Source organism: Taudactylus pleione, unplaced genomic scaffold, assembly GCF_031769625.1.
Source record: "Taudactylus pleione unplaced genomic scaffold, aTauple2 ptg000244l, whole genome shotgun sequence".
NCBI classification, from domain to species: domain Eukaryota; kingdom Metazoa; phylum Chordata; class Amphibia; order Anura; family Myobatrachidae; genus Taudactylus; species Taudactylus pleione.
The window spans coordinates 9,119,430-9,145,438 of NW_028284646.1; the positions used below are offsets into that span (position 1 = coordinate 9,119,430).

At 44.3% G+C, this 26,009-nt stretch overlaps 1 protein-coding gene across 1 annotated transcript in view; it reads right to left on the minus strand.

Annotated features, from left to right (window-relative positions):
- Positions 1-26,009, minus strand: part of DLGAP2 (DLG associated protein 2) — a 415,366-nt gene that overhangs the window by 144,196 nt on the left and 245,161 nt on the right. Inside the window, exon 5 of the mRNA XM_088479755.1 lies at positions 23,666-23,885. Coding sequence (XP_088335881.1) covers positions 23,666-23,885 — 220 coding nt within the window. The remainder of the gene's footprint in view (positions 1-23,665; positions 23,886-26,009) is intronic.

A 26,009-nucleotide genomic window follows, 5' to 3' on the forward strand; every position in this document is an offset into this window, starting at 1 on the left:
TGGTCAAGCCAGACGGCTCTTTACTTATGACACAGGCGCACGCTTGGCACTACTTTGTTGATGCACGTGCGGCTACTGTGCACACAATTCACAAACACAGAAAATATATATTTTTTTGGTTTGGACTGGAGTGTACTTTGGGGGTTACAGCACCCTTTAACGGTCAAGCCAGCCGGCCCTTTACTTATGACACAGGCGCACGCTTGGCACTACTTTGTTGATGCACGTGCGGCTACTGCGCACACAATTCACAAACACAGAAAATAATTTTTTTTTTGGTTTGGACTGGAGTGTACTTTGGGGGTTACAGCACCCTTTAACGGTCAAGCCAGCCGGCCCTTTACTTATGACACAGGCGCACGCTTGGCACTACTTTGTTGATGCACGTGCGGCTACTGCGCACACAATTCACAAACACAGAAAATATTTTTTTTTTTGGTTTGGACTGGAGTGTACTTTGGTGGTTACAGTACCCTTTAACGGTCAAGCCAGCCGGCCCTTTACTTATGACACAGGCGCACGCTTGGCACTACTTTGTTGATGCACATGCGGCTACTGCGCACACAATTCACAAACACAGAAAATTATTATTTTTTGGTTTGGACTGGAGTGTACTTTGGGGGTTACAGCACCCTTTAACGGTCAAGCCAGCCGGCTCTTTACTTATGACACATGCGCACGCTTGGCACTACTTTGTTGATGCACGTGCGGCTACTGCGCACACAATTCACAAACACACAAAAAATATTATTTTTTTAGCACTTGGGGGGAGCACCCCTGATGGACAGAGCACCCCCTGGACAACACTACAGCACCCCTTTAGGACTGGGACACTGCACAGGACTTTGGAGTGGACACAGCCCCTATGGAGAACTGACTGCACAACACAGTCCAGCCAGCCCCTATGGACTTTGAAGTAGTGGACACAGCCCCTATTAACAACAGCAGCACAGCACAACACAGCCAGCCCCTATGGACTTTGAAGTAGTGGACAACAGCAGCACAGCGCAGCACAGCACAACACTACTCTGCACTACACTACACTACACTACACTACACAGCCCAGCCAACCCTAACTCCCACCCTCCCTGTTCACTGTCCACAGCTGAGTGAGAAAATGGCGCCGACGCGGGTACCTTATATAGGATCCAAAACCCGCGAGACTCGGAAGGCGGGATGATGACGTTTTGCCTCGATTTCAGATCCGAGTCAGGCGGGAAAAGTCGAGCCTGACTCGGATCTGCCTCGGATCGGGGGGGCTCGGGGGGGTTCGGATTTCAGAAATCCGAACCCGCTCACCCCTAATGTACATGCAAGTAACTTGCCTTAGAAACGTTAAATGCATTATTTTAACACTAGAGGGTACATCATTTGTGTTATTCTTTCATGATTTATGTGAGGTCTGGGATTATCTATTTGAAAGATTCTTAATCAGGAGCTGCATCACATCTAAAAGATACTGTAAATATTATTTTCAAAACATTCTATACAATGTATACAAACCCACACTGCTATTTTTCAAGGGTAGGTTCTTTAAATTACAATATAACAAACACTGATAAGAGTATGTTAACACTTGTGTATTTTTCATTCATTCACTGGAACGCCAATCCATTTAATAGATGAAGATTAAATGGAGAAAAAATTGTGAATTTATGGAAAAATGAATCATGCATGTACGCCAGCCAGCAGAGAGGTAGGAATAGAGGCCTTTACAATAAAACCATATTCTATTCTTTTTATTCCAATTTTTGTATGGAAAGGAACAAATAATGCTGGCTTATTTAATTGTGCTTAACATGATATTAAAGTTTTAGGAAAAGTAGAAAGCAATGGTTAAACTGAAACTTTAATCTCATTTAGGGCTCTATTTATTAACATTATTTTTACTAAAATAAAGTGAAAAAGGGTGTTTTCACACCCACTTCACATTATTTTAGTTTCAGCTAAAGTTACTAAAGGGCAATTGAAGTAGAATTCATAAAATTCTACTCCAAGCCCTAATTATCACTTATTTTTAGTAAGCAGATCGCATTTCCCATAATTGTAATGGGAAATGTGATCTGGCCAAAATTACTAAAAATAAATTGTGAAAAAATACCAGGGAAAGCCCTGTGATAATAATGCCACCTGGAGGTGGCGTTATCCAGGGTCTTCCCGGTTACCGGACTCCTGCTCTGCTCTAAAAGGCAGAGGAGAGCCCGAAGTAAAAAAAAAAAACTTACCTGAGTCCAGGGACTGGTGATCGGGGCTCCAGGTGATGTCCTCCCTCCGGTCAGCTGGTCTCCCATCCTGCACTGGGGCCCGGTCGTCACCTGACTGGGTCCCAGTGCAGGATGGGATGTCAGCTGACCGGAGCCACGGAGGACATCACAGGAGCATCGATAACTGGAGGTAAGTGTAATTAAGGGAGGGGGGGGGTCGCGGGGGGGGTTGCGATCATGGGGGTGGGGCTTAGTGGCAGGAGGCAGGGCTTAGCAATGGCTGGTTGGCGCATGCGTGGGCACTTGTCACTGTATTTTTTGAGAAAATACCGTGATAAGTGTGCGGAGGGGATTCGCAGGGACAGCTTTCTCACAAGCTCTGTCCATGCAAGGGATTTTTAGTAAATCCCTGTGATATTGCCTGAATTCGCAATGCAAATTCAGTCGGTAATATCACACTACAATCTGCATTCAAAATGCGGGAGCAGAGCCAGCCACCCGTTGTCAAAACAGCCCAAAGCAACCTAACGCAGCCAAAACAACTAAGCAAGTGGCGAATAGCACACTCACAGTCAGATGGTGAACCAATGACAAGTCACAAAATCAGTTTATTTTCGGTTTGTTATTTTAACCCTCTGGATGCCTACAGGGAACGAAGCGGACGTGATCTACGCATAGGTGAGTATGGATTTTTATTTCAGGTACCCCTATGGATTACTTTGGATACTAGGTGAGCAGTGGCGTAACTAGGGTATTTGGAGCCCAGGGCAAATTTGAAAACGGAGCCCCCCCCCACACTAAAATACCGATATGTGCGCGCGCCACACACCCCTTTATTTTCACGCTGAACATTCCTATCCATATGCACCTTAACCCCAGTAGTACCCCTTATACAGTACCCCCAGTATGCAGTTGTGGTCCCTCTTATGCAGGCCCATAGTAGTGCCCCTTATACAGTATCCCCAGTAGTGGTCCCGCTTATACAGCCCCCAATTAGTTCCCCTTACTCAGTACCCCCAGTAGTGGCCCCCCAAATGCAGTGCCCCACGTAGTGTTCCCCCTTATGCAGTGCCCCCAGTAGCAGTCCCCACAATGCAGTGCGCCCAGTAGCAGTATACCCTTATGCAGTGCCCTTTATATGGTGCCCCCAGTAGTAGTTCCCCCCCCCTATGCAGTGCCCTTTATATAGTGACCCAGCAGTAGTCCCCCCCCATGCAGTTTTCCCAGTAGTGGTCCCCTTATGCAGGCACCCTGTAGTGATCCCCCCTATCCAGTGCCCCCTGTAGTGGCCCCTCCTATTACTTCCCCCAGTAGTGGTCCCCCAAGTGCAGTGCCTCTAGTAGGCCCCTTTTATAATGCCTCCAGTGGTAGTTCCCCCCCAAGTAGTAGTCCCCAGTAGAGTAGGTCCTCCCAATGGTGCCCCCAGTAGTAGCCACCCCTCCCCCAGTAGAGGTCCCCCCAGTAGTAGCCAACCCTCCCCCAGTAGAGGTCCCCCCAGTAGTAGCCACCCCTCCCCCAGTAGAGGTCCCCCCAGTAGTAGCCACCCCCCTCCCCCGTTGTGCAGATAGGTAAAAAAAAAATATATATATATATATATATATCTATAAAAATATACTTACCTGAATCTCTGCTCCTGGTCCTGGTCCTGGTCCTGCTCCTGCTCTCGACGCCGCTCCCGCCAGGGCTGGGCGCGCTCAGCATTATGGGACAGACGTCATGACGTCAGTCCCATTACCCACTGCAGGAGCCGGACGGAAGTCCAGCTCTTGCAGTGGGTGCTGCAGCAGTCAATGAGAGTCTATCTGACTCTCATTGGCTGCTGTTTAACACACGCATCGCCGCCAGTGTGTTATGCACAGCCTGAGCCCGCCTCCTGGCGCTATTGGGCAAGCGCTCAGGGGGCGGCAACAGGCTCAGGCGTGCAGCACAGGACCGGCGCTGGAAGCCTAGCGCCGGTCCTGTGTAAATGTGTTGCGCTGACCGCACTCACTGCGGTCAGCGCTACACTGGCTAACTAGGGCGTGCCGGTACCGTGGCCGGCGGCGCCCCCCCGCGCCGCCGGTCCAACGGCGCCCAGGGCACGAATCCCGCCCACCCTGCCCTAGTTATGCCACTGTAGGTGAGTATGTGTGAGTGTGAGTGGGCAGGTATGTTTTATTAAAATTTTACACTCACGGTGTGTGTTTGTTTTTTTACGTATTTCTTTAGTTGTGGCCCATAATGCCCCGCATGCTGGTATTTGTGGTTCTCCAAATACCAGCATGCGGGGGAGGCTTGCTGGTAATTGTGGTTCTACAAATAAAGACAATATTTAAACCTTTATTTTACACCAAACACTAACACTATCAACCCGGCACACACCGCCCCAGGGTGCCAGGGATAGTCCCGGGCTATCAGTCTAGGCCTGGGGTGCCCTTTAGAGGGGGACCCCTTTATTGGGGGGGTCCCCAACTCCACAGGAATCCCTGGCCTGGGGTAATGCTTTGGTTGGGAAAACTGGTGAAAGGTTTTCCATTGCTGTGGCATTATCCCCCCGCTAGAAAGTGTTCGGTGCTGGTTTTGGAACTTTCAGCGGACCCCTACTCATTTTGTCCCCTGATTTTCCAGAACCAGGACCAGCTCAACAAAGCCCTGTGCTGGTTCTTAATATACAGGGGCCCCCTACGCATTTTGGCTCCTGTATTTTTAGAACCAGGACAGGCTTTATAATGCCCAGGGCTGGTTAAGCTTTTGGAGAGGGGGTGCATGTCATTTTTATTTAAAACACACACAGAAGCCATCACGGATCTCACTGATCTGTGATGGCTTCTCTAAAACTCTCACCTTTTAATGTTACTCGCATTAAAAGGTGTCAGTACATAGTCCTAAACTCGCATATGTAATAGCCTCGAGCTGAAAAGTTCGCAGACTATTGAATTTGCGAGTTTCAGTACAAACTTGCACTTTTTAAAAGTGCGAGAAAGTGCGAGTTTGTACTGTTACTAAAACTGACTACCTATTACATTTGGCCCATAGAAAGAAGTTACATAGATGGATAAGATAAGTAGCATGTAGTTAAAATATAGAAAAACCAAAAGAACCAAAAGAGTGAAAATACCCCATTAAAGAGATAAAGATAATCTTATCTACAAAAAGCAACCTAGTGTCAATGCTTCATTAAGTCCATTTGGTTTTATGGAATTCAAACGATCCATCCACATACACTCACGCTGTAGTAATAGTCTATCACGATCTCCACCTCTTCTCAGAGGGGGAACATGGTCAATAGGAAGAAAACAAAACTCTCTCTCATAGTATGTTTAAAGAGGGCAAAATGTCTGGCAACCGGAGGCGTATTAGAATCTACCAATGACATGGCCTTTTTAATAGAGGAATGATGAAGGGCAATTCTCTCTTTGAGATGCCTAATAGTTTTGCCCACATAACGTAATTGACAAGGGCACATAATGAGATAGATTACATAACAATTGTCACAGTCCAAATGGAATCTAATCCCATATTTAATATTTGCAGTAGGGTTTGTCGAAGCTGGATAATTGGCTGAGACAAGATCAGTTTAAAATTTAATCGCGGCGACGCCATCTTGTGACTGGGCGCAAGACGCCATCTTGGAAATGAAATCAACTGCAAATGATGGGTTAGAACTGCGCTCTGCTGTATGGGCAGATGGGATGTGAGATGTATTGTTTGTGTCGGGGTGCTGCACCTTCCTAAAAGCAGGAGTACCGGGTCCTGTGTAACGATATAATGGGGTAGAGGGTGTGGAGGGTGCGCTCGCCCTATGGGTGTAATGCTGGAGTAATAGTGTGTTGTGGTCTTATGTGTTCGATGTTGTGTGTGGAGTGATGGGGTGTAGGGAGGGAAGGGGGTCTAATGGACTGGAGGTGGTGGGTGAGGAAATGAAGACAGAGGCAGAAATGGGGGCCAAAGGGTTTATTGGAAAAAAACAGTACTAATCCTGTTCGGTCCCAGGCACCCAGGTGGGGTGAGCGATCCACTTGGGGGTGTGTGTGGGTGGAGACTGGGGAGGTGAGTGGACCCTTTTAGGGGGCTCCTTTCGCTCCTTTCCGTGCAGTTGGACGAACAGCTGTGAGTGGAGCTGGTGTTGGTTGCTCCCAGGGGGCGGTGCGTGGTCGCCTGGGTCTAGCAGGTGGAGTGGTGATCAAGAGGGGTGCGAAGGGCTTTTCTAGGTGTGATGGAGGTAAGAACCTCCTTGAAGAAGGCAGAGCCCCTGCCGAAACACGTTGGAGACCCCCTACATTCTGACACCACAGCCAGCTTACACCAGAGCTCTTCATTCCTGCGGAGAACTCGGTCGAGCCTTGCTGCTTCCAGAACCCTCTCTACCCACCACCCGCAGGGCCGCGCTGGGCATCACACCTAGCAAAGCCCTTCGCACCCCTCTTGATCACCACTCCACCTGCTAGACCCAGGCAACCACGCACCGCCCCCTGGGAGCAACCAACACCAGCTCCACTCACAGCTGTTTGTCCAGCAGCAATCCCTAAGCGATCCACACCAGCAGGCACCCACCAGGCAGCGGGAACAGAACACCAGCAACGCGGTGCACCAAGCCCCACAGTGCACCAGCAAGCCACTACCACACACAGAGCTTCCTCCAACCGCTGACACCGCAGCAGCCATCCAACACCGCATCTGCAAAAGGAAACTAACACCAGCTACCAGCAGCCCAAGCCTTTTTCACCAACAAATCCTACCGGTAGGTAAGTGACTCCGAGACTTATACCCCTGCACGGGACGCCGCCAGGGTGTACATCCACAACCGCCAGACCCGCTGCCAACCCACCACTCCCCTCCCCCCGAGACATCCTAAGACTGTTGACCAAAGGTCCAGCAGGGGTAACGTGCCGGTTTATTGAACTGCACGGAAAGGAGCCCCCTAAAAGGGTCCACTCACCTCCCCAGTCTCCACCCACACACACCCCCAAGTGGATCGCTCACCCCACCTGGGTGCCTGGGACCGAACAGGATTAGTACTGTTTTTTTCCAATAAACCCTTTGGCCCCCATTTCTGCCTCTGTCTTAATTTCCTCACCCACCACCTCCAGTCCATTAGACCCCCTTCCCTCCCTACACCCCATCACTCCACACACAACATCGAACACATAAGACCACAACACACTATTACTCCAGCATTACACCCATAGGGTGAGCGCACCCTCCGCACCCTCTACCCCTTGGAAATGAAATCGCAAGACGCCATTTTGCGAATGGCCGCCCCAGCGCCATTTTAGATAAACTCACAATTAAGTACATATGACGAGATTACTATTAGCACCATGCGATTGCATCTTTCATCATTTCTCATATACACAGTAATACGCACAATTGCGCTGTTAACTAGTCGTATATTAGCGAATGCATAAGATCCTATATGAAAACACCGTTTAGTAGCTAAATGCGCACGCATCTGTCCCCAGTTAACTAGCGTCTTTATATCAAACCCCGCATACTCACACATTACATATTCACATACAAGGTTTCATAAGCTCTAAGGTATAAGATTTAAACTTGTTCATTAAGTATAAATGCTATGAAATAAAGATTGTTTGGTAACTAAGGTTTTATACATGACAAGTAAGACGTGTTTGGTTTTGTACTGATGCGTACTCTTTCCACAGTATGTCGGTATTATCGATGGGGAGATCGCATCATGCATGCTCAACTTATGGACCGCAGAGACTTCAAGCAACAAAATGCATATGATATGAATAACTGTTAGGATGTTGCATGTGACGGGAATCTAGGGACCCTCAGTTGTTGGAGGCTGGGTTGTGTCTATTTGAATCAGCCTGTTAAATGCTCTGTAACAGATGTATCCCCCTTGGGTACCAGTAGCATCAGCAACAAACTTCTCTATTGTGTTGTCTATTCCTGGGGGGTATAAATATGTGTGCTCCAACACTGGGTCTTTAGTCTTCGTGCTGAATGCTGATAGATGAGGGGTTTCTTGCTGATGCCTAACATCTGGTCCGGAAGCGCTGCGTATGTATACTGTACTTGGGTCTGAATAATTCCTTTGCGCCGAATTGTGTCTGGATCAATAGCGTGTAACTGACTGTACTTTCACCTGAATAATACTTGTGCTTTGGAACCACAGATTCCAGGTCTTAAGTCTTTATTTACTGTATGACTGCGTAAGCAAATTAGCGTCATCCTTAGAAGGTATAGGCAGGATATTAGAAGGTATAGGAAGGAGTGTATAGAGGTTCTGATCCAGTATCGTTAGTTGGGGGCTCGTAGTGAAGTCACTTACCTGCTCACATGGTACATACGGCTATCGATATTTCAGCAAAGGGTGGAGTGGCCACATGCAGGGTTTACCTGCAACTGCTTTGTGCTGAAAGGTCGCTATCCATTTCTGTGTGAATCAAGGAAGCTGACTAGAATCCAGGGACAAGAGAGGAAAAAGTTTGTTTTCCTCTGTTGATAGAACCTAACGTTTAAAGGGGTGCCGCAGTATTGAGTACGCGGCTGAGTCGCAGGTTTGCGCACAGCAAAGACGCACTTTTGTGTACGCAGCTAAAGGTTGTCATACGGTTGTGTGGTAGTTGCATTATTGTGTATGTGACTGGTCGCACAATAGCATATACATACTTCCGGTTGTGCTGCCACGTGTTTAAATAAAGCCGTTGAGGCTTACATTTTTTCAATTGTTATCAATATTTGGGTTAACGTGTATTTTTCTGTGCAGGAAAAAGTGTGTAACAGTGAGTGTTTGTTGGTAGGGGTAACTTGTTCCCTACAGTTAGAGGTACCGTATGACCTTTAAGGGCTAAGTGCTAGTCGCTCGGTAAGCAGCTTTACCGTTCTATACACAGTAGCAGGTGTACATGTTGTCTTTGTTGTAGAGAGGTGCGTGGAAGTAGCCGACATACAAACTTCCATAGGCGTGGAAGTTGCCTTACTAAATCTTATCCGGGTGTGGAAGTTGCCTTTTTCAAATCTTATCCAGGTGTGTGGGCGCTGCCTTTTAAATCATCCATAGGTAAGTGAAAGTATCTTGATTGTCTTTCACCAGTTTAAATCTTTACTGAAATGCTATAACGCTTCCCGCTTCGCCTCTTTACTGAGGCGAAGCAGGAAGCACTACCGATGAGATGTGTAAACATCTCATCGGCCGGAGAGGGGGAGCGTTAACTCCCCCCTCCGGCGCTACCCACTAGAGACAGCAGCGCATCAGCCTAGTGCTGATGCGCTGTGTCTCTTCCCGGCTGGCTCCACTGAGCATGCGTGGGATCTCTCAAGTATCGCGAGATCCCCGCATGCAGTCATGGAGCTGGCAGCCGCCGCAGCAGGGACAGCGCTGTCCCTGCTGTGGGGATAGGCTAGCGCCAGGCTGAAGCTGTCAATAACGACAGCTACAGCCAGCCGAACGGTCATGCGTTATGACCGTTCGTACATAGCCCTGCCATCGGCGCTGCTATCTTGTAGATAGCAGCGCCGATAATGACAGGGGCGCATAGCGCCCCTGTCATTTACCGCCGAGGCCCCCGATAATACATCGGGGAGAAGCGGTATCAGCGCACATAACGTGCGCTGATACCGCTTCTGGCCTTCGTACATCTCCCCCAATGAGAGCTGCGCAAACAGTAGAGATGTTAGACAATGATGTGCTGCTAATGGAAGCGCCGATTGGATCGGCCCGTCGTATTATGCATACTAAGTACGGTACCATTTCCTAGCATTGGTAGTTTTTGATAAAGATGTATTGAATAATGTCCCGAGACCACATCAGTCTGATGCGCTCTCGAGGTAAAAAGGTAAAATATTATGAATGTTTAAAGTTGTGGCAAGCATGAAGGGGATGTGTGGCTTAAAAATACGCAAGCGATGCAAACTAGCGTTGTGAGCGCATTGCCAGAGAATGTATCCGCGATGCTAAATTGCAATACGAGCGAGCCGCAAAATGACGCGCACGTGCGGCAAGGTAGCGTTGTAGAAGGTATTGGCAGCAGTTCACGCACACACCACCTCCACCTTATGTGGATGGAGGTGCAAGTACAGTTATCAAAAATACCCATAAAAATGTAACAAGTAATTTGTACCCTTCTCAAGCAACCATAAAGACAATGTTTATGATGTGGATGATGAGCCTATTGTAATGTCTGCCATTTCCCATGCTGTGCAAATGATAGATGCTGAATCACCACAATCACGAGTGGTGCCGCCATCTCCATCGGTAACGGCAAGGGAAGTGTTAACACCCTCTGCACCCGTAGAGGAAGTTGTTCATACCATACGTAGCAGCAGCAGATTAAACCCCCAGCCAGGTAACCATGTCAAAGGTAGCAGCGCTACCCGTCTGCATCCCATTCGGACAATAACCATTCCAAATGGAAATGCAGATGCGAACGGTGTAGTGCCCACGAAGGAAGTAGTAATGCATTGTCCTTGGACAAGAGCAGAACTAAATTCCATCATAAATGATTTCCCCGATCCCAAAAAGGAACTAGCCAAATGTCAAAGATTTTTGAGAAATTTGGGTAGTTCACATGAGCCCACTAATAAAGATTGGTGTGTGGTGTTAAGGGCCTGTCTATCACGCAATACCGACGGGACAAAATTTATCACGGATTGTGTATTGGATCGTGACGTTCCCTTAACAGACTAAGTAAACCAAGGTAACATTTCCCGCATTGTAACTCAATTGGGTATATATTTTCCAGTAGTAGTTAACTGGAACAAAATTTTCACCATTAAGCAAAAGGAGAGTGAATCTGCAGAAGATTATTGCGACCGGGCACTGCAGGCTATCACCCAGTACACTGGGATAGAAGATATTAAAGATAGCACTCACCACAGGGGAATGATAGTCACGGTACTCGTGGACGGTCTGAAAGAGAGTTTAAAAACCCGGGTTCAGACCTCACAGCCTGGCTGGCGGGGACTCACAATAGATACTCTCATAGAAACCGCCATCGAACATGATAAAAACATCTCAAAGAAGAGAGAAGCCCAGAGCGAAAAACTAATGGCTGTCAGTATCCAAGCTCTGGAGGGAATGACGGTAACATCACAGCCAACAGACACACTTGCACCTGCACACACACTTACATCTGAACAAGTATATGCCCTCACTAACCCTACGCAACAGCAATCACAGCTCTATCCCACTAACCCGATACAACCACAGGTCCCATACTACTCACAAACTTCATATCCCCCACAATACCCTTACCCTCCCTATCCTTACCCATATCCACCACCTTTACCCTCTGCTCAAACCTCACAACAACACGTCTTCACCCGATCCACGAACATGTTTTAACTGTAAACAAAGAGGACACTTAAGTAGAAACTGTACAGTAAAAAGAGTAGTAACCCCAAGTCAGGGAAGACCTGGATATCCCCATAAGGGATATGCACAGAGACCAGCAAATGTCTAGCAGGCACCAGCTCCAATTGTGGCCGTAAATGCTTTATTGGAGAAAGGTAGCCAACGCTAGGGGTCAGGTCATACCTGTAGTCTACAGATAGCCAGGTTAATGGGAAGTACTAGGGAAGAACCGGTCATGATGGTTGATGTAGCTGGTACTGAATATCCTTTTCGTGTAGACACAGGGGCGACCAGGTCAGTGATAAAATCTCCCGTTAATTTACAGGTGACCGACGAGACAGTACCAACAATGGGTGTAACAGGTAAAGTGGAACATTATCCTTTAACAAAGTCCACAGAGGTTACTATTGGGCCGTTGCATACCAGGCAGTCTTTCCTTCTGGCTGCTGTGGATCCTACTAACCTGCTGGGTAGAGACTTGTTATGTAAGATGGGATGTGTTATATACTGCACCCCTGATGGTGTATTTTTAGATATCCCAGAGAGAGTTGCACACGAGGTGCGGGATATATTGAACACTCCCCTAAGGATAATGTATCACTCTACAAGTTTAAATGAAAATCCATCCCAGGTAGATGAAATGTTGTCCCAAATTCCAGATTCCCTTTGGACTAAGGATGGACAGGACACTGGATTAATGGCAAACATAAGCCCTGTAATGGCAAATTTAAAAGGCGGTAGGCAAGCTCCAAAAATTCACCAGTACCCACTAAAACAGGAGGTAGAATTAGGGGTTTTTCCAATAATTGAGCGATTATTGCAACAGGGAATTTTAGTTCGTACAGCTAGTATAGCCAACAGTGCAATTTTTCCAGTGAAAAAGAGTGGTGGGAGGGGTTATAGGCTGGTACAAGACCTTAGAGGTGTTAATAAGGTGGTAGAGAGCCAATTCCCTGTAGTGCCAAATCCAGCTGTCATTCTGATGCAGATCCCACCAAATGCAACCCATTTCACTGTCATTGACCTCTGTTCTGCCTTCTTCTCTGTGCCTCTCCACCCTGACTGTCAGTATCTATTCGCATTTACATACAGAGGTTTACAATACACATGGACACAGTTACCCCAAGGTTTCATAGACAGCCCCAGTATCTTCTCCCAGGCATTGCACGACTGTTTACAATCTTTTCAACCTGCCAATGGATCTGTTCTAATTCAATATGTGGACGATTTATTGCTATGTTCTGACTCATTTATGTCATGTTTAAATGATACTAAACTTTTGTTACTTCATCTCTCGCAAACAGGACACAAAGTGGCTAAGAACAAACTACAGCCGTGCCAATCCAGAGTAAAATATTTGGGACACTGCCTAACCCAGGGTTTACGACATCTTACAATGGATAGAATCCAGGCCATACAAAACATGACACTGCCACAGAATCAACAACAAATTCGTACCTTCTTGGGAATGTGTGGATACTGTAGAATGTGGATCCCAGGTTTTTCTATTTTGGCCTTACCTTTACAGGAATTAGTCTCTTCCTCAAAGCCCGATCGTGTTGTACACACAGAGGAATCAGAGCAGGCTTTCCTTAATCTTAAGGATAGTCTGACAAAAGTTCCTGCATTGGGAATACCTGATTATGAAAAACCTTTTGATTTGTATTGTACGGAAGCCGATGGTTGTGCTGCAGGTGTCCTTAAACAAAAACATGGTGATGCCAGTAGGCCCGTAGCATACTACAGCGCCCAATTGAACACTGTAGCAAGATCACTCCCCACCTGTTTGAGAAGTGTAGCAGCTACCGCTCTATTGGTGAGTAAAAGTGAGGACGTAGTATTAGGTCATGATATGATTGTCTACACTCCCCATGCTGTATCTGCTCTGTTGAACTCAGCTCAAACCAAATGGGACCTAGCACTAATCGCACCAGCAAACATTACTGTTAAACGTTGCAGCACGCTGAATCCAGCAACGTATTTACCATATGTACAACATGATGTACAAAGGGTGGAAGGAGAGGAGTTGCTGGCGGGAGGTGAGTTCAGCAGACATAATGATATGCACGATTGTATGACATATCTGAATCAGACCTTTACTGCTAAACCTGACATACATGACACACCTTTACAGAATGTGGATGTGACTTTTTATACGGATGGGAGTTGTCATAGACAAACAGACACAGGAGAATTATGTACAGGTTATGCTGTTGTAAATGACACAGACATCATAGAAGCTAAGCCTCTTGGTCCTCCTCACTAAGCCCAGGTGGCAGAGTTAGTAGCACTAACTAGAGCGTGTGAACTGGCAGCAGGCAAATCTGCTAACATTTACACTGACTCGAGGTATGCGTTCGGGGTGGGGCACGATTTTGGGGCTCTATGGCATCTGAGAAATTTTATGACAGCAGCAGGCACACCAGTTGCACATTCCTGACACATAAAACATCTTTTAGAAGCAATCCAACTGCCCAAAGTGGTGGCAGTAAATAAATGTAAAGCCCATACATGTGAAGATGATCCGGTGTCACTGGGCAACAACAGAGCCGATGAAGCTGCAAAATGGGCAGCAGGGTTAAAAATGTTTTCTCCAACTGAAACAATTATGTCATTCCAAACCGTTGACATGCTGAAATTAATTGAGATGCAAAATTTGTGTTCAATTCAGGAAAGATCCATTTGGAAGTCCAAAGGATGTGGGCAAGAGTCCTCCGGGCTCTGGAGGGACAGATAAGGTAAGCCAGTAGCCCCCAAGGCATATTACCCCAGCCTGGCTGCAGCACACGGTTTGACTCACCTGGGTAAACAGGGTATGTGCAAGTTGGTGAGGGCATACTGGTGCGCACCAGGTTTTTCTTCACAAGCAGGAAAGATAGCAATGTCCTGTCTGACCTGCTTGAGGAAGAACATAGGGAAAGCGATAACTACCGAACCGTCCCACATTCCACCGACTGATGGACCTTTCCAGGTGATACAAATTGATTTCATCCAATTACCACCCTGCAGGAACCTTAAGTATGTATTAGTGTGCACTGACGTATTTTCTAACTGGGTTGAGGCCTACCCAGCGGCCACTAATACTGCTGCGTTTACTGCCAAAAAAATAGTTCAGGAATTTGTATGCAGGTACAGTATCCCTAAAATCATTGAGAGTGACAGGGGTACTCATTTCACAGGTGATGTTTTTCAAAATATGTGTAAGCTGATGGGTATTAATAGCCGACTTCATACCCCCTGCCGACTGCAAGCCAGTGCCAAGGTAGAGAGGATGAACAGGACTATTAAAAATAAGTTAAGTAAAATCATGGCAGAGACTGGACTAGGATGGCCAGAAGCGTTGCCTTTGGTCCTACATAGCATAAGGACCACTCCTAGACCCCCTCTAAATCTGTCCCCATTTGAAATACTGTTCGGTAGACAACCTCATTTGTATCCAACGGTGCCAACCTAAATATATCCCGTACTGGGGTGGGTATCCTTTAGAGGATTATCATAGCATGGTAGGCAAAGTGTTACATCAAACTAATTGCTGGGTGTGTTCACATGTGCCACAGGGACAGCATAATGTAGGGTTGGTGCCATTTCCGCTGAATATTACGGAAATTTTAGAATTACAGAAAGGGAAAACATTGGATGGAAAGTTCCTCTCATCCAAACCACCTCATTTCAAACTCTATCAATTCCAAGTAGATAGATCACTTTGTGTTTAAACATAACCAACCCCAATAAACCCGGGAGTTGGGAAGTGATGGGGAATAATCAGACGATGACCTTCTCACAAAGAGCTGATAATGAGCCCATAAACCATGATCTGTTATGCTCAATTAAATCTGGTGGGAAACATTTTAGGTATCGGTATATATTGAGTTCCACCAAAGAAATTATTGGTAAGGTGCCAAATGGTTATTGTGCTAAAATAATTCAGCCAGAAACTTGCATGTACCAGATGGAAGACCCAGAAATAAGATTGTTTGCAAGGGAAATGTGCTTAATGATAATGATGCATACCATTCCTTATGTTCTCCCTGATAATGTATATTTCATATGTGGAAGAAAAGCGTATAAATGGCTCTCCCCGAATTCCAAAGGTTTGTGTTACCTGGGAAGAGTAGTCCCAGAAGTTATGACCCTCACACATGTTGAAATGCTTGGTATACATAAAAACACACCGTCACCATATCTTCACACACAATATGAACACAGAGGCAAAAGAAATATGATACCTGGTGACGTGCATGAAGCCACTCAGTTAATCAGTGAGACAAATGGCTTTCAAGTTTTAGTCGCACTGGATCCCACCAGGCTTGCTCGGGGTACATTAAATTTTAGGTATATTCAGGAACTTGCTAAATTGATAGATAATATCAATGAGATGTACGATGACACATTAAGGTATGCAAGGAAAGAATTGCAAGCGTACAAGAAAGAACTGGTGCAACACAGGCTAGTGTTGAATTATTTAAATGCTGTTACTGGAGGGTATTGTGTAACGTTAGCCACCCAGTTCGGAGTAAAATGTTGCACCTATGTCACCAATGATACCAGTGACCCCAAGGAGGTGATAGACCAAAATATGGATGAAATTCTGCAGCTAAAATGGGAGTTTTGGAAGAACCATAACGCTTCAGTGGCTGAAGTAGGGGAAAAGATAGAAGGATGGGTTTCATGGCTGAACCCAGTAAAATGGTTCTCAGGTCCAGGGGAATGGGTCCAGGAAGTGATCGCTAGCATAGGCAAATTCTTGATCCTTATACTAATTGTCATCATAATAATTGGCATATGCGTCCGTTGTGTTCCTATTGTGTTGAAGTGTGGAAAATGTAAAAATAGAGTAAAACGCAAGAACGAAACTATGATGGTGGTCAGTAATGACAATATGAATACTGAGGTAAATCTAGAACTGCATTACAACCCTGAACTAGGAAATACCATAATTTGATTTATTATATTTAGACGTGCATAGAATGTATTATTGAGATGTTATTTTTAGAACACCTCAGATAATGTAAAGTCTCAATTCCCCTTCAAGACTGCTTTTATAAGACTGGTGCATTCCCACACTTTTCACATGATCTTTCAAGATCCGCGGTGTGCGTATAATAGTAGTTTTATGTCCCCACCCAGAGACACATTATTGATGGATTAAGAACCACCTTGTGCCATCCCACAATAACACTAAATAATATGTAAATGTAAGCCTAAAATAAATTCAAAGAGTAGATTGTGATAGCATGTTGTTTGCTATCAAAGGGTGGACTGTCAAAGCTGGATAATTGGCTGAGACAAGATCAGTTTAAAATTGAATCGCGGTGACACCATCTTGTGACTGGCCGCAAGACGCCATCTTGGAAATGAAATCGCAAGACGCCATTTTGCGAATGGCCGCCCCAGCGCCATTTTAGATAAACTCACAATTAAGTACATATGACGAGATTACTATTAGCACCATGCGATTGCATCTTTCATCATTTCTCATATACACAGTAATACGCACAATTGCGCTGTTAACTAGTCGTATATTAGCGAATGCATAAGATCCTATATGAAAACACCGTTTAGAAGCTAAATGCGCACGCATCTGTCCCCAGTTAACTAGCGTCTTTATATCAAACCCCGCATACTCACACATTACATATTCACATACAAGGTTTCATAAGCTCTAAGGTATAAGATTTAAACTTGTTCATTAAGTATAAATGCTATGAAATAAAGATTGTTTGGTAACTAAGGTTTTATACATGATAAGTAAGCCGTGTTTGGTTTTGTACTGATACGTACTCTTTCCACAGTATTTCGGTATTATCTATGGGGAGATCGCATCATGCATTCTCAACTTATGGACCGCAGAGACTTCAAGCAACAAAATGTATATGATATGAATAACTGTTAGGATGTTGCATGTGACGGGAATCTAGGGACCCTCAGTTGTTGGAGGCTGGGTTGTGTCTATTTGAATCAGCCTGTTAAATGCTCTGTAACAGATGTATCCCCCTTGGGTACCGATAGCATCAGCAACAAACTTCTCTATTGTGTTGTCTATTCCTGGGGGGTATAAATATGTGTGCTCCAACACTAGGTCTTTAGTCTGCGTGCTGAATGCTGATAGACGAGGGGTTTCTTGCTGATGCCTAACATCTGGTCCGGAAGCACCGCGTATGTATACTGTACTGTATAATTCCTTTGCGCCGAATTGTGTCTGGATCAATAGCGTGTAACTGACTGTACTTTCACCTGAATAATACTTGTGCTTTGGAACCACAGATTCCAGGTCTTAAGTCTTTATTTACTGTATGACTGCGTAAGCAAATTAGCGTCATCCTTAGAACGTATAGGCAGGATATTAGAAGGTATAGGATGGAGTGTATAGAGGTTCTGATCCAGTATCGTTAGATTCACAAAATGTGTCCCAACACTGAAGAACTGATAGTTAATACAGCCCTGATATGTGAAAGACCCAATTTTTAGGTTGCAGCCAATTGTTCTTATTCTTTAAATTATGACCAAGGTCTGTGTCAGAACCGGAACCGTATCTCTGTATAAAGATAAACTACACTTGCCGAGGTTCCGTTGTGGTCGCTGGAGTATCCTTCCGGGCTGCTGGCATTTGTCGCATGCAGTATGCAGAGAGTTAAAATGATCTTCTATTCCTTGGGCGTCGTCAGCTTGCTGGGGTCTGTGATTACTTGGTCTCCCAAACCTGGTTCTTTCTGAGTCACATGTTTTGAACTTCCAATGGATTACATGCACTTGGTATAAAAGTCTGTTACTAACTGAGCCTTATTGTCTGTGCAACGTTACCTTCAGGTTTTCCTTGGACTCCTGCCAGATCCTCGCTGCGCATGGTATATGCTGTGGACTTTCCAAATGCTTTGGCCTTTTCCTGGTTCAATTCTGCTACAGTTTCTTGGCTGCCCAGCGCTGCTGTCGGCTCTCTGCTGTTTTACCAAGCCTGACTCTGCTATTAGTTCTCCGCTGTACTATTAGCCCAGCTCTGCTATTGATTCATGGCCTCACCATGTTCATCTTAAAACAACAGTTGTCAACTGCATCATAAAAGCTCAACTCCATACCGGATTTCCCTCACGTCTCGGAGCTCAACCCCGCACCTCCTTATACCAGGCCTCAGTCAAGTTCCGGGGCTCAACTCCGCACCTCCTTACCTCCTTATACCGGGCCTCAGTCACGTTCCGGGGCTCAACCCCACCACCTCCTCATACCGGATCCCTGTCACATTCCGGCGCTCAACCCTGCACCTCCTCATATCGGACTTCAGTCACGTTCCAGGGCTCAACCCCGCACCTCCTCATACCGGATCTCAGTCACATCCCGGGGCTCAACCCCGCACCTCCTCCTACCAGATTTCACTCACGTCTCGGGGCTCAACCCCGCACCTCCGCTTACCGGATTTCATTCACATCCTGGGGCTCAACCCTGCATCTCCGCTTACCGGATTTCAGCCATGTCTAAGGGCTCAACCCCATACTTGCTTGTGTGTATGCTATGAACTTTGTGTTATTGGAACTTTAGTTCTTCATGGGGCTAATCCCTGCACCTGTTTGTCGTGATATTACGAACGTTGCTTTATGTGGACTTTATGTTTGAATATCTAGAACTTTTCTACACAGTTTTGTCTTTGAATAAATCCTGTTTAATTTTAACATTGTGTGCCGGTGCTATTTCATGAGAAAGTCATTCCTTAAAACACCTCAGTTCGTACCGCCTGTTAAGCCTGCCTCTCCTCAGGAGTCACAAATGTGTTTGTAGCCATGATAGTCTGACTTAGCAACAATGTCCTTCATATTGCTGCTCCGCTTGTAGCAAAAAAGTGGTGGTTTCTGACAAAATTATCCAATAGTCTCATCAGACTGAAGGATGTGCCAGTGTTTATTAACAGCTTCATGAATATGCTTGGATGCAATAGAAAAGGTGGACGTGAATACCATATGGTACAATTGTTGGCTGCAATTTTTATTCACAAGTGCTTGTGTCTGAGTCAAGTCGAGATAGTGTATTATTGCCTCCTGGATCTCTTCTGTAGGATAGCCTCTGTTAATAAATGTATTGCCCATGTCTTGTAATGCTTCTGGTAGTTCTTAACTTTCAGATGTGATTTGCACATCCCATAATAGCTGTGATAAAAGAAGTCCTCTTTTGAGAGGCATTGGGTGAAAGCTGTTGAGAGGCATTGGGTGAAAGTCAATATATTAGTCCAAAAAATGAAAAAAAGAGAAAAAAAACTCTAAATGGTGGTGCTTACTAGCATAAAATTGTTGTTGTATAGCTTATGAGCCAAGCAGCACACTCTCCAATATTAATAAAACGGAGTGCACATCACATATAATGTTTCTGTATAGAGCAGAAAGAGCCGGCACATCCTTTCAGTAAATACAAAAATGATAAGCTTTTAATTGATCAAAAAGGGATCCAAACAAAGCATCCAACAATAAAGTGCATATTCATAAAAAATAGTCAGGGTATAGGAGAGACTATGACAAAAGTTCTACAAAGAACTGAAACATTAATCCAAAATATTGGTAGTCGTCTCCTTAATATTTATGCCTGGAGTACAGCACCTTTGGACCTACTATTTCTATTTTCTGTGAGGGCACCGGCAGCAGATGCAAGTGTGTTATTGGAAGTGTCATGCCAATCGTGTATATATATATATATATATGTGTGTGTGTGAAAGAAGTGACAGTTGGTGCCCCAGATGGTTGATATATCTGCGATTAGTAAATATTTAAGATGTGGAAAGTCTCAGAAAAAAATTTATGAATACACCCCCTTATATTGTTTATGTTAAGGTGGCAGCTGTGTCCAATAGGAATAGGGCAGTGGTTAACCAGCCATGGGAGAAAATGTATAACGATATACTTGGATATTAGCACCCACTGGTGTTTGGAATGTATATATGGAACATTGATTATCACATCAAACAAAGATAAAGAAATGCATCTAGTGTTGAACTCAAAACAGTGCTAGGTGTAAAAATACCTTGTATAAAAACAATGATTTGTTGATATTTTCAAAAAACATGCAACCAACAGTGAAAGTGCTAAAGTGCAATATTTTGAATTTTAAAAAATAGATATTAAATATACTATATATAAAGTGGCAAGCGTCTGTGTTTATATAAAAACAACTTTCTATATGACTGATATCTTAAAACATACCCATTTATTACAATCACTTTATACACATACTAGATATTTCATATACATTAATATATATAAATTAAATAAAAAACAAGAGTATACAATAAACGATTTTATGAAGAATAAAAATAAATAAATATATAAAATTAATATATATTTAATACCATAAATTGTTAGAGAATATATGGAAAGTATTATCTTAAAACCTTAAGACAATAAATATACAATCTGTTTTTTTTAAATCTCTTATCTTAGTCTCATAAAGTTCATCGTAAGCAGGCAAGGTTAGCTCCATAGCGTTTCGTCACACTCTGGACTTCATCAAGGGGATTGTGTTGTATGGGACAGGTCAGATTTTATACCCAAACATATCAGAGCTAATTGGAAACCAATCATGATGTCACTTGCGGTTCAAATCTCTGCGTTACATACTCCGATGGAATATTAATTCTGGCCATATGTTATATACCTCCTTGGCTCATGCTTTTGTTATAATGTCCATCTTTTGGTGAATTTGCAATGCGCATATCTCTAAACAAAATGCCGGTGACCGGAGTTCGCAAACACTTACGGTTATCTGGCCGAGATGTCACATCCGCCCCACTTCCTGTATCCGCTTGCCTATATTGCATATGCATGGACACCATCTTTGTGTACCACTCGGTTGTTATAACATAATTATATATATAAAAGCTGATGTACCCGGTTTCACTTTCCCGTGGGTAGACCTTAGATATTTATTGTTTCCATTTCCATCCCACCACTCCAGTAATGCATTAATCCTTCACCTCTATAGTAATGCATCCCCTCCCTCACTGCTACATTACCCTCACTAACACATTCCACTCCCTCACCTCTGTAGTAACACATTTCCCTCCCTCGCTCATGTTGTAACACATTCGACATTCCCCTCCATCACCTGTGTAGAACTACAATCCCTCCCTCACCCCTGTAGTAACACATTCCCCTCTCTTGCCATGTTGTAACACATTTCCTTCCTTCACCCCGTAGTAAAACATTTGATATTCCCTTCCCTCACCTGTGTAGTAACACATTTTCCTCTCTCACCTCTGAAGTAACAAATTTCCTTCCATCACTATTCAAAGAGAGGTGCTACACCAACTGCCAGTGATGTTTGGCAGCACTTGGGATGACAGTTGGTGTCTGAACTGTGCTACAGCCACAATGAGACATTTTATCCCATTTCAGCTGATTGACAGGCAGAGGCATTTAAGGGGTGGTGAGGGGGTGGTCAGCGTTCCCGGAAACGGGGGGGTGTTTGTCCCGTTTTCTGGGAGTGGCAAGCCCAGGGACTGCGTCGACCAACAAAGTGTCCTGGGCTAACAAGCCAGCCAGCCTGAATAAGCTGAGGCTTACTCGGTTGGCGGCCTGGCACCATTCACCATTGCGACCATCAACCACTGATGGTCGCGATGGAGATCCCAGTCTGCGACCTCAGTTGCAGTACTGGGATCACACATGCAGCAGGGGGTGTCATACACCTCCTGCTACATTTACATAATAGCAAGGACGTAATTGCAAAGCTGCCTGCGTGCACGGCATTCCATTAACTTTAGATTTTGGAGTTAAGTAGGATCATTTTGTGCTATTCAGCTATATCAGGTATTGATATTTGTTGTATATATGTACTGTATATATATTCTTATGGGTATTACATGCAATCATCAAAACATAATTATCACATGTGATAATTATGGTTTGAAGTTGAACTCGCTGCAAGATCAAAGATTTATTCAAAGCCTTACATCATTACTCCCTAACAAAAGTATCACTTCCGAAAAGCTGCTCTTTTTGCGGAGTCAGCTTTTTGGAAAAGTGATACTTTTCCCCATGCAGCAGAGGTATCCATAAGGATTTCCTCAGTGCTGCATGTCTTATTCCCCCGCTGGGTCTAACCTCCTCCGTGAAAACAACCCGTGAAACCCATGCAGTGTAAACGGCGCGATCCAGGTCACGATGACCCGGATCATGCCACATGCTGACCGATTGGTCGGCTTCAGTGGTGCTTGGAGATGACATCATCTCCAAGTGTCCACTGCAATGCGGAAGAACCGGGTCACGGCAGACCGGGCTCCGGTGTGAATGGCGCCAATTCGGGAATATCCTGGGTCGGCGCTGCAGTATGAAAGGGTTAAGTTCTGTTCGCTAGGATGCATTCGCATGCAGCTGTCAGCAGCCAAAGTATGCAAATCCCACGATCGCTAGCAAGACATTAGCACGCCCACTATGTCTTGCCGCGTGATTGCGGTATGTATTTAGACGCCCACCAGCCTGACACAAGATGCCTACTTTTCCTTAGTAACATACGTCATCTCCAGTAAGAGTATGAAACAATCGGTAACATCGAGTAACATTGGACCTATACGTAGCACTTGTGACTGACCATACCCTACTGCAAGCACTGCGAGTGTTGTCATTCTGGCTGGATCCCACTTCACCAGATATGCTCTTAACAGAGCCGTAACACGGCACAATTGTGCCCTGTGCCGGCCCCGCCACTGAGTGTACGCATGATGTCATTATGTTGCGTAGAGGGGGCGCGACCAGCAGCTCTGGTAAGTGCAGCGCTGACCGGACGTCCTCAAGACACCTGATCGGCTGCATATACTGTGCAGGGTGACCATTTTGAGCATCCACAGGACATTCCGCAGGTGCTGCAGCAGCAATCCTGGATGCAGGGTGCCAGTCCAGGCATCATGCTAGCCACGAGCAAGGGCTGTGGGGCAGTGACGGTGATGCCCATAGATCCTTTGTGAGACAGCACCTGTCGCCCATAGCTAGTTACGGCCCAGGCTCTTAGTTAATACACCGTACTGTACCTTCATACTGGAGAACATAAGCACTGTAGCCCCAACACACATATATTGACTGCCACCATTCTATACATGACAAATAATAAATATGTATTATTCTACAGGTAATAGATATATGAATATGTTTATAATATGTCTTTTATAATGTGATTATAACACATTGTTTACCTGTTGTTGACCTGGCTGTGGAAGTGGCATTGGAAGATGAAATTAGAGGAACACAATCATCATCCTGGGAATAGCCGGCCTGGATTGCTCTCAAATAACTGTGGCTCCTAGTCCGGAAACATCCCGGCAGATCTAAAGCATCCATTGCATGGGAGTCAACTTCACTGAAAACTGACTCGCACACTGACTCATATTGCCCATTAATTTCTGTTTCACTCATCTGGAAGAAGAGGACACACAGTGTTGGTACTGCAAATCATAGCAAGGAGCAATCATTCCAATTACAGCAGAGAACACTGTTTTATCTAAGGAACATGATGAGAAAATATGGTCTAATTAAAGTAGAATGGGAAAAGTGAGGAAATGTGTTATCACTAGAGGAACAGGAGACCTTGATGTTGGGACAGCTATCCCAGTATGCCGAATGCTGATGAGAAGATGGGAGTTGTCTGACACTCAACACCTGTACAATTATCTCTAGGAATATCTAATTGATATAAAGAGCCCCAATAAATCCAAGGCTATTACATTGATATATATATATATATATATATATATATATATATATAATTAATTCATTGTCCGAACAGAATAACTATGTTCAAAACTCGCTTTTATTTAAAAAAAAAAAAAAAAATACTAGATTAAAAAAGTCAATTTTGTCAGGGTTTACAATTTGTATTATTAATACTAACAGTAAATATGTACTGTAAAATGTACTATTACAATGTAGGTTAAACTGCTGCCAATAACATCCTGCTGAAATCTAACATCTGCAATTGTCATTTATGGTGCTTTTCGATAGTAATCATGCTTGAACCTAGAAAAGGAATTCTTTATATCAGGCTCTGTGCTAAAAAGAGAAATAAGTAAAACAAATGTGTCTGATATGATTTCATAGTCTGTAACAGAAGAAGGGAATAGAGATAACCGATCAATAAACAATTTAATGTAAATGATGCATTGAGTCTCGCAAAGGCAACTTGCCATTATTCAGGGCATACTGGTCTAGACTTTCTTTAAAGCTGCCAAGTAATTTATTATGGATGCTATGGAATTTTGATCTACTAAAGATATCTAATTACATTGTGAGGCTATTCCCTTCTTCTTTCCTTCAGAGTACCCAAGATGGCAGTTGCTATGTCATATCACTCCCAGAGAAGAAGAATTCTTATGTTACCAAGAGAAACATCAGAGAGAATTTGCTATCAAAATGCAAATGAACAGAAACATATGGCAACCAATCAGATATTTCTATAGGGGTACTACACATTTGCACACATAGTAAATTACCTCTATTGTTTCCTTTAATTGATTGTCTAGTATATTACAGTAAAACACTTGCTTTGGCCTAATGTATTATTACTGTCCTGGCCAAGTGTTAAGAACTTCACAGCAAGGGCAGTTTTGAAAGATACAAAAATATCTTAAACAGAAAATTGTTGCATAGACAAACATAAATAAAGTATTATAATGTCAGTACAATACAATGAATGTAAATGACAAGGAAGAGATGTGCGATGTGATGGGAGTTTCGCTGTGATGCATACTTGATACACAAAATTCTGCCATTGCAAACAGCTAGTGCTCCCTTACTATGTTTTTAACAACTATCAGCAGCGGCTTTGATAAAATAACAAACCTGGGGCGGTCACTGCCATAGAAAGGAGCGTATTATTGTTTGACAGTAAATTATTTAGTAACCCCTTTGCCAGCGAATGTCACTCCCTTTTCAAACTTGCCGGTATAGATGTTGAAAGCAGCATATATACCATTTTATTTCAATGTAAAATATAAATTGCCATTTGCTGCTAAAAATAAGTTTAAAAAATATTCCTTATATACTAAAAGTGTGAACATTTCTTAAATATAAAGGGCCTCATTTAGAGATGGACACAAACCCTGTTTTTTAGGACATAATACTTTTATAAGTATATTTTACATAACATATTTTTTAATGCGCACAAAATATGTGTATCACTGATATGCACCTCCTTTTATATGGGACGGGGGAGGGACGGGATGTGAATAAGTAGGCCAAGTACAGAAATGTGCGTTCATGTAATTGCCCTCTAGTTAGAGAAGATAGAGTTGGACACAGCCACAGATAAGTTTCTCAGGAGGTGTATCCTGCCAGCCCACTACCCTGGGAACAAAGATCCATGACAATGATGACCATCAGTGTGTAAAGAAATGCCACATCCTAAGCCACACTGGAAGAGGAAAACCTTTTTCAGTACAGGGGATGGGGAGGGGAGAATCTAACCGCTACTAACCAACCACAGAAGCTTTCTCCTCTGAGTGAAGCTGCTCTATATTGGTTAGTTGGTGATAAGTCTCCTGG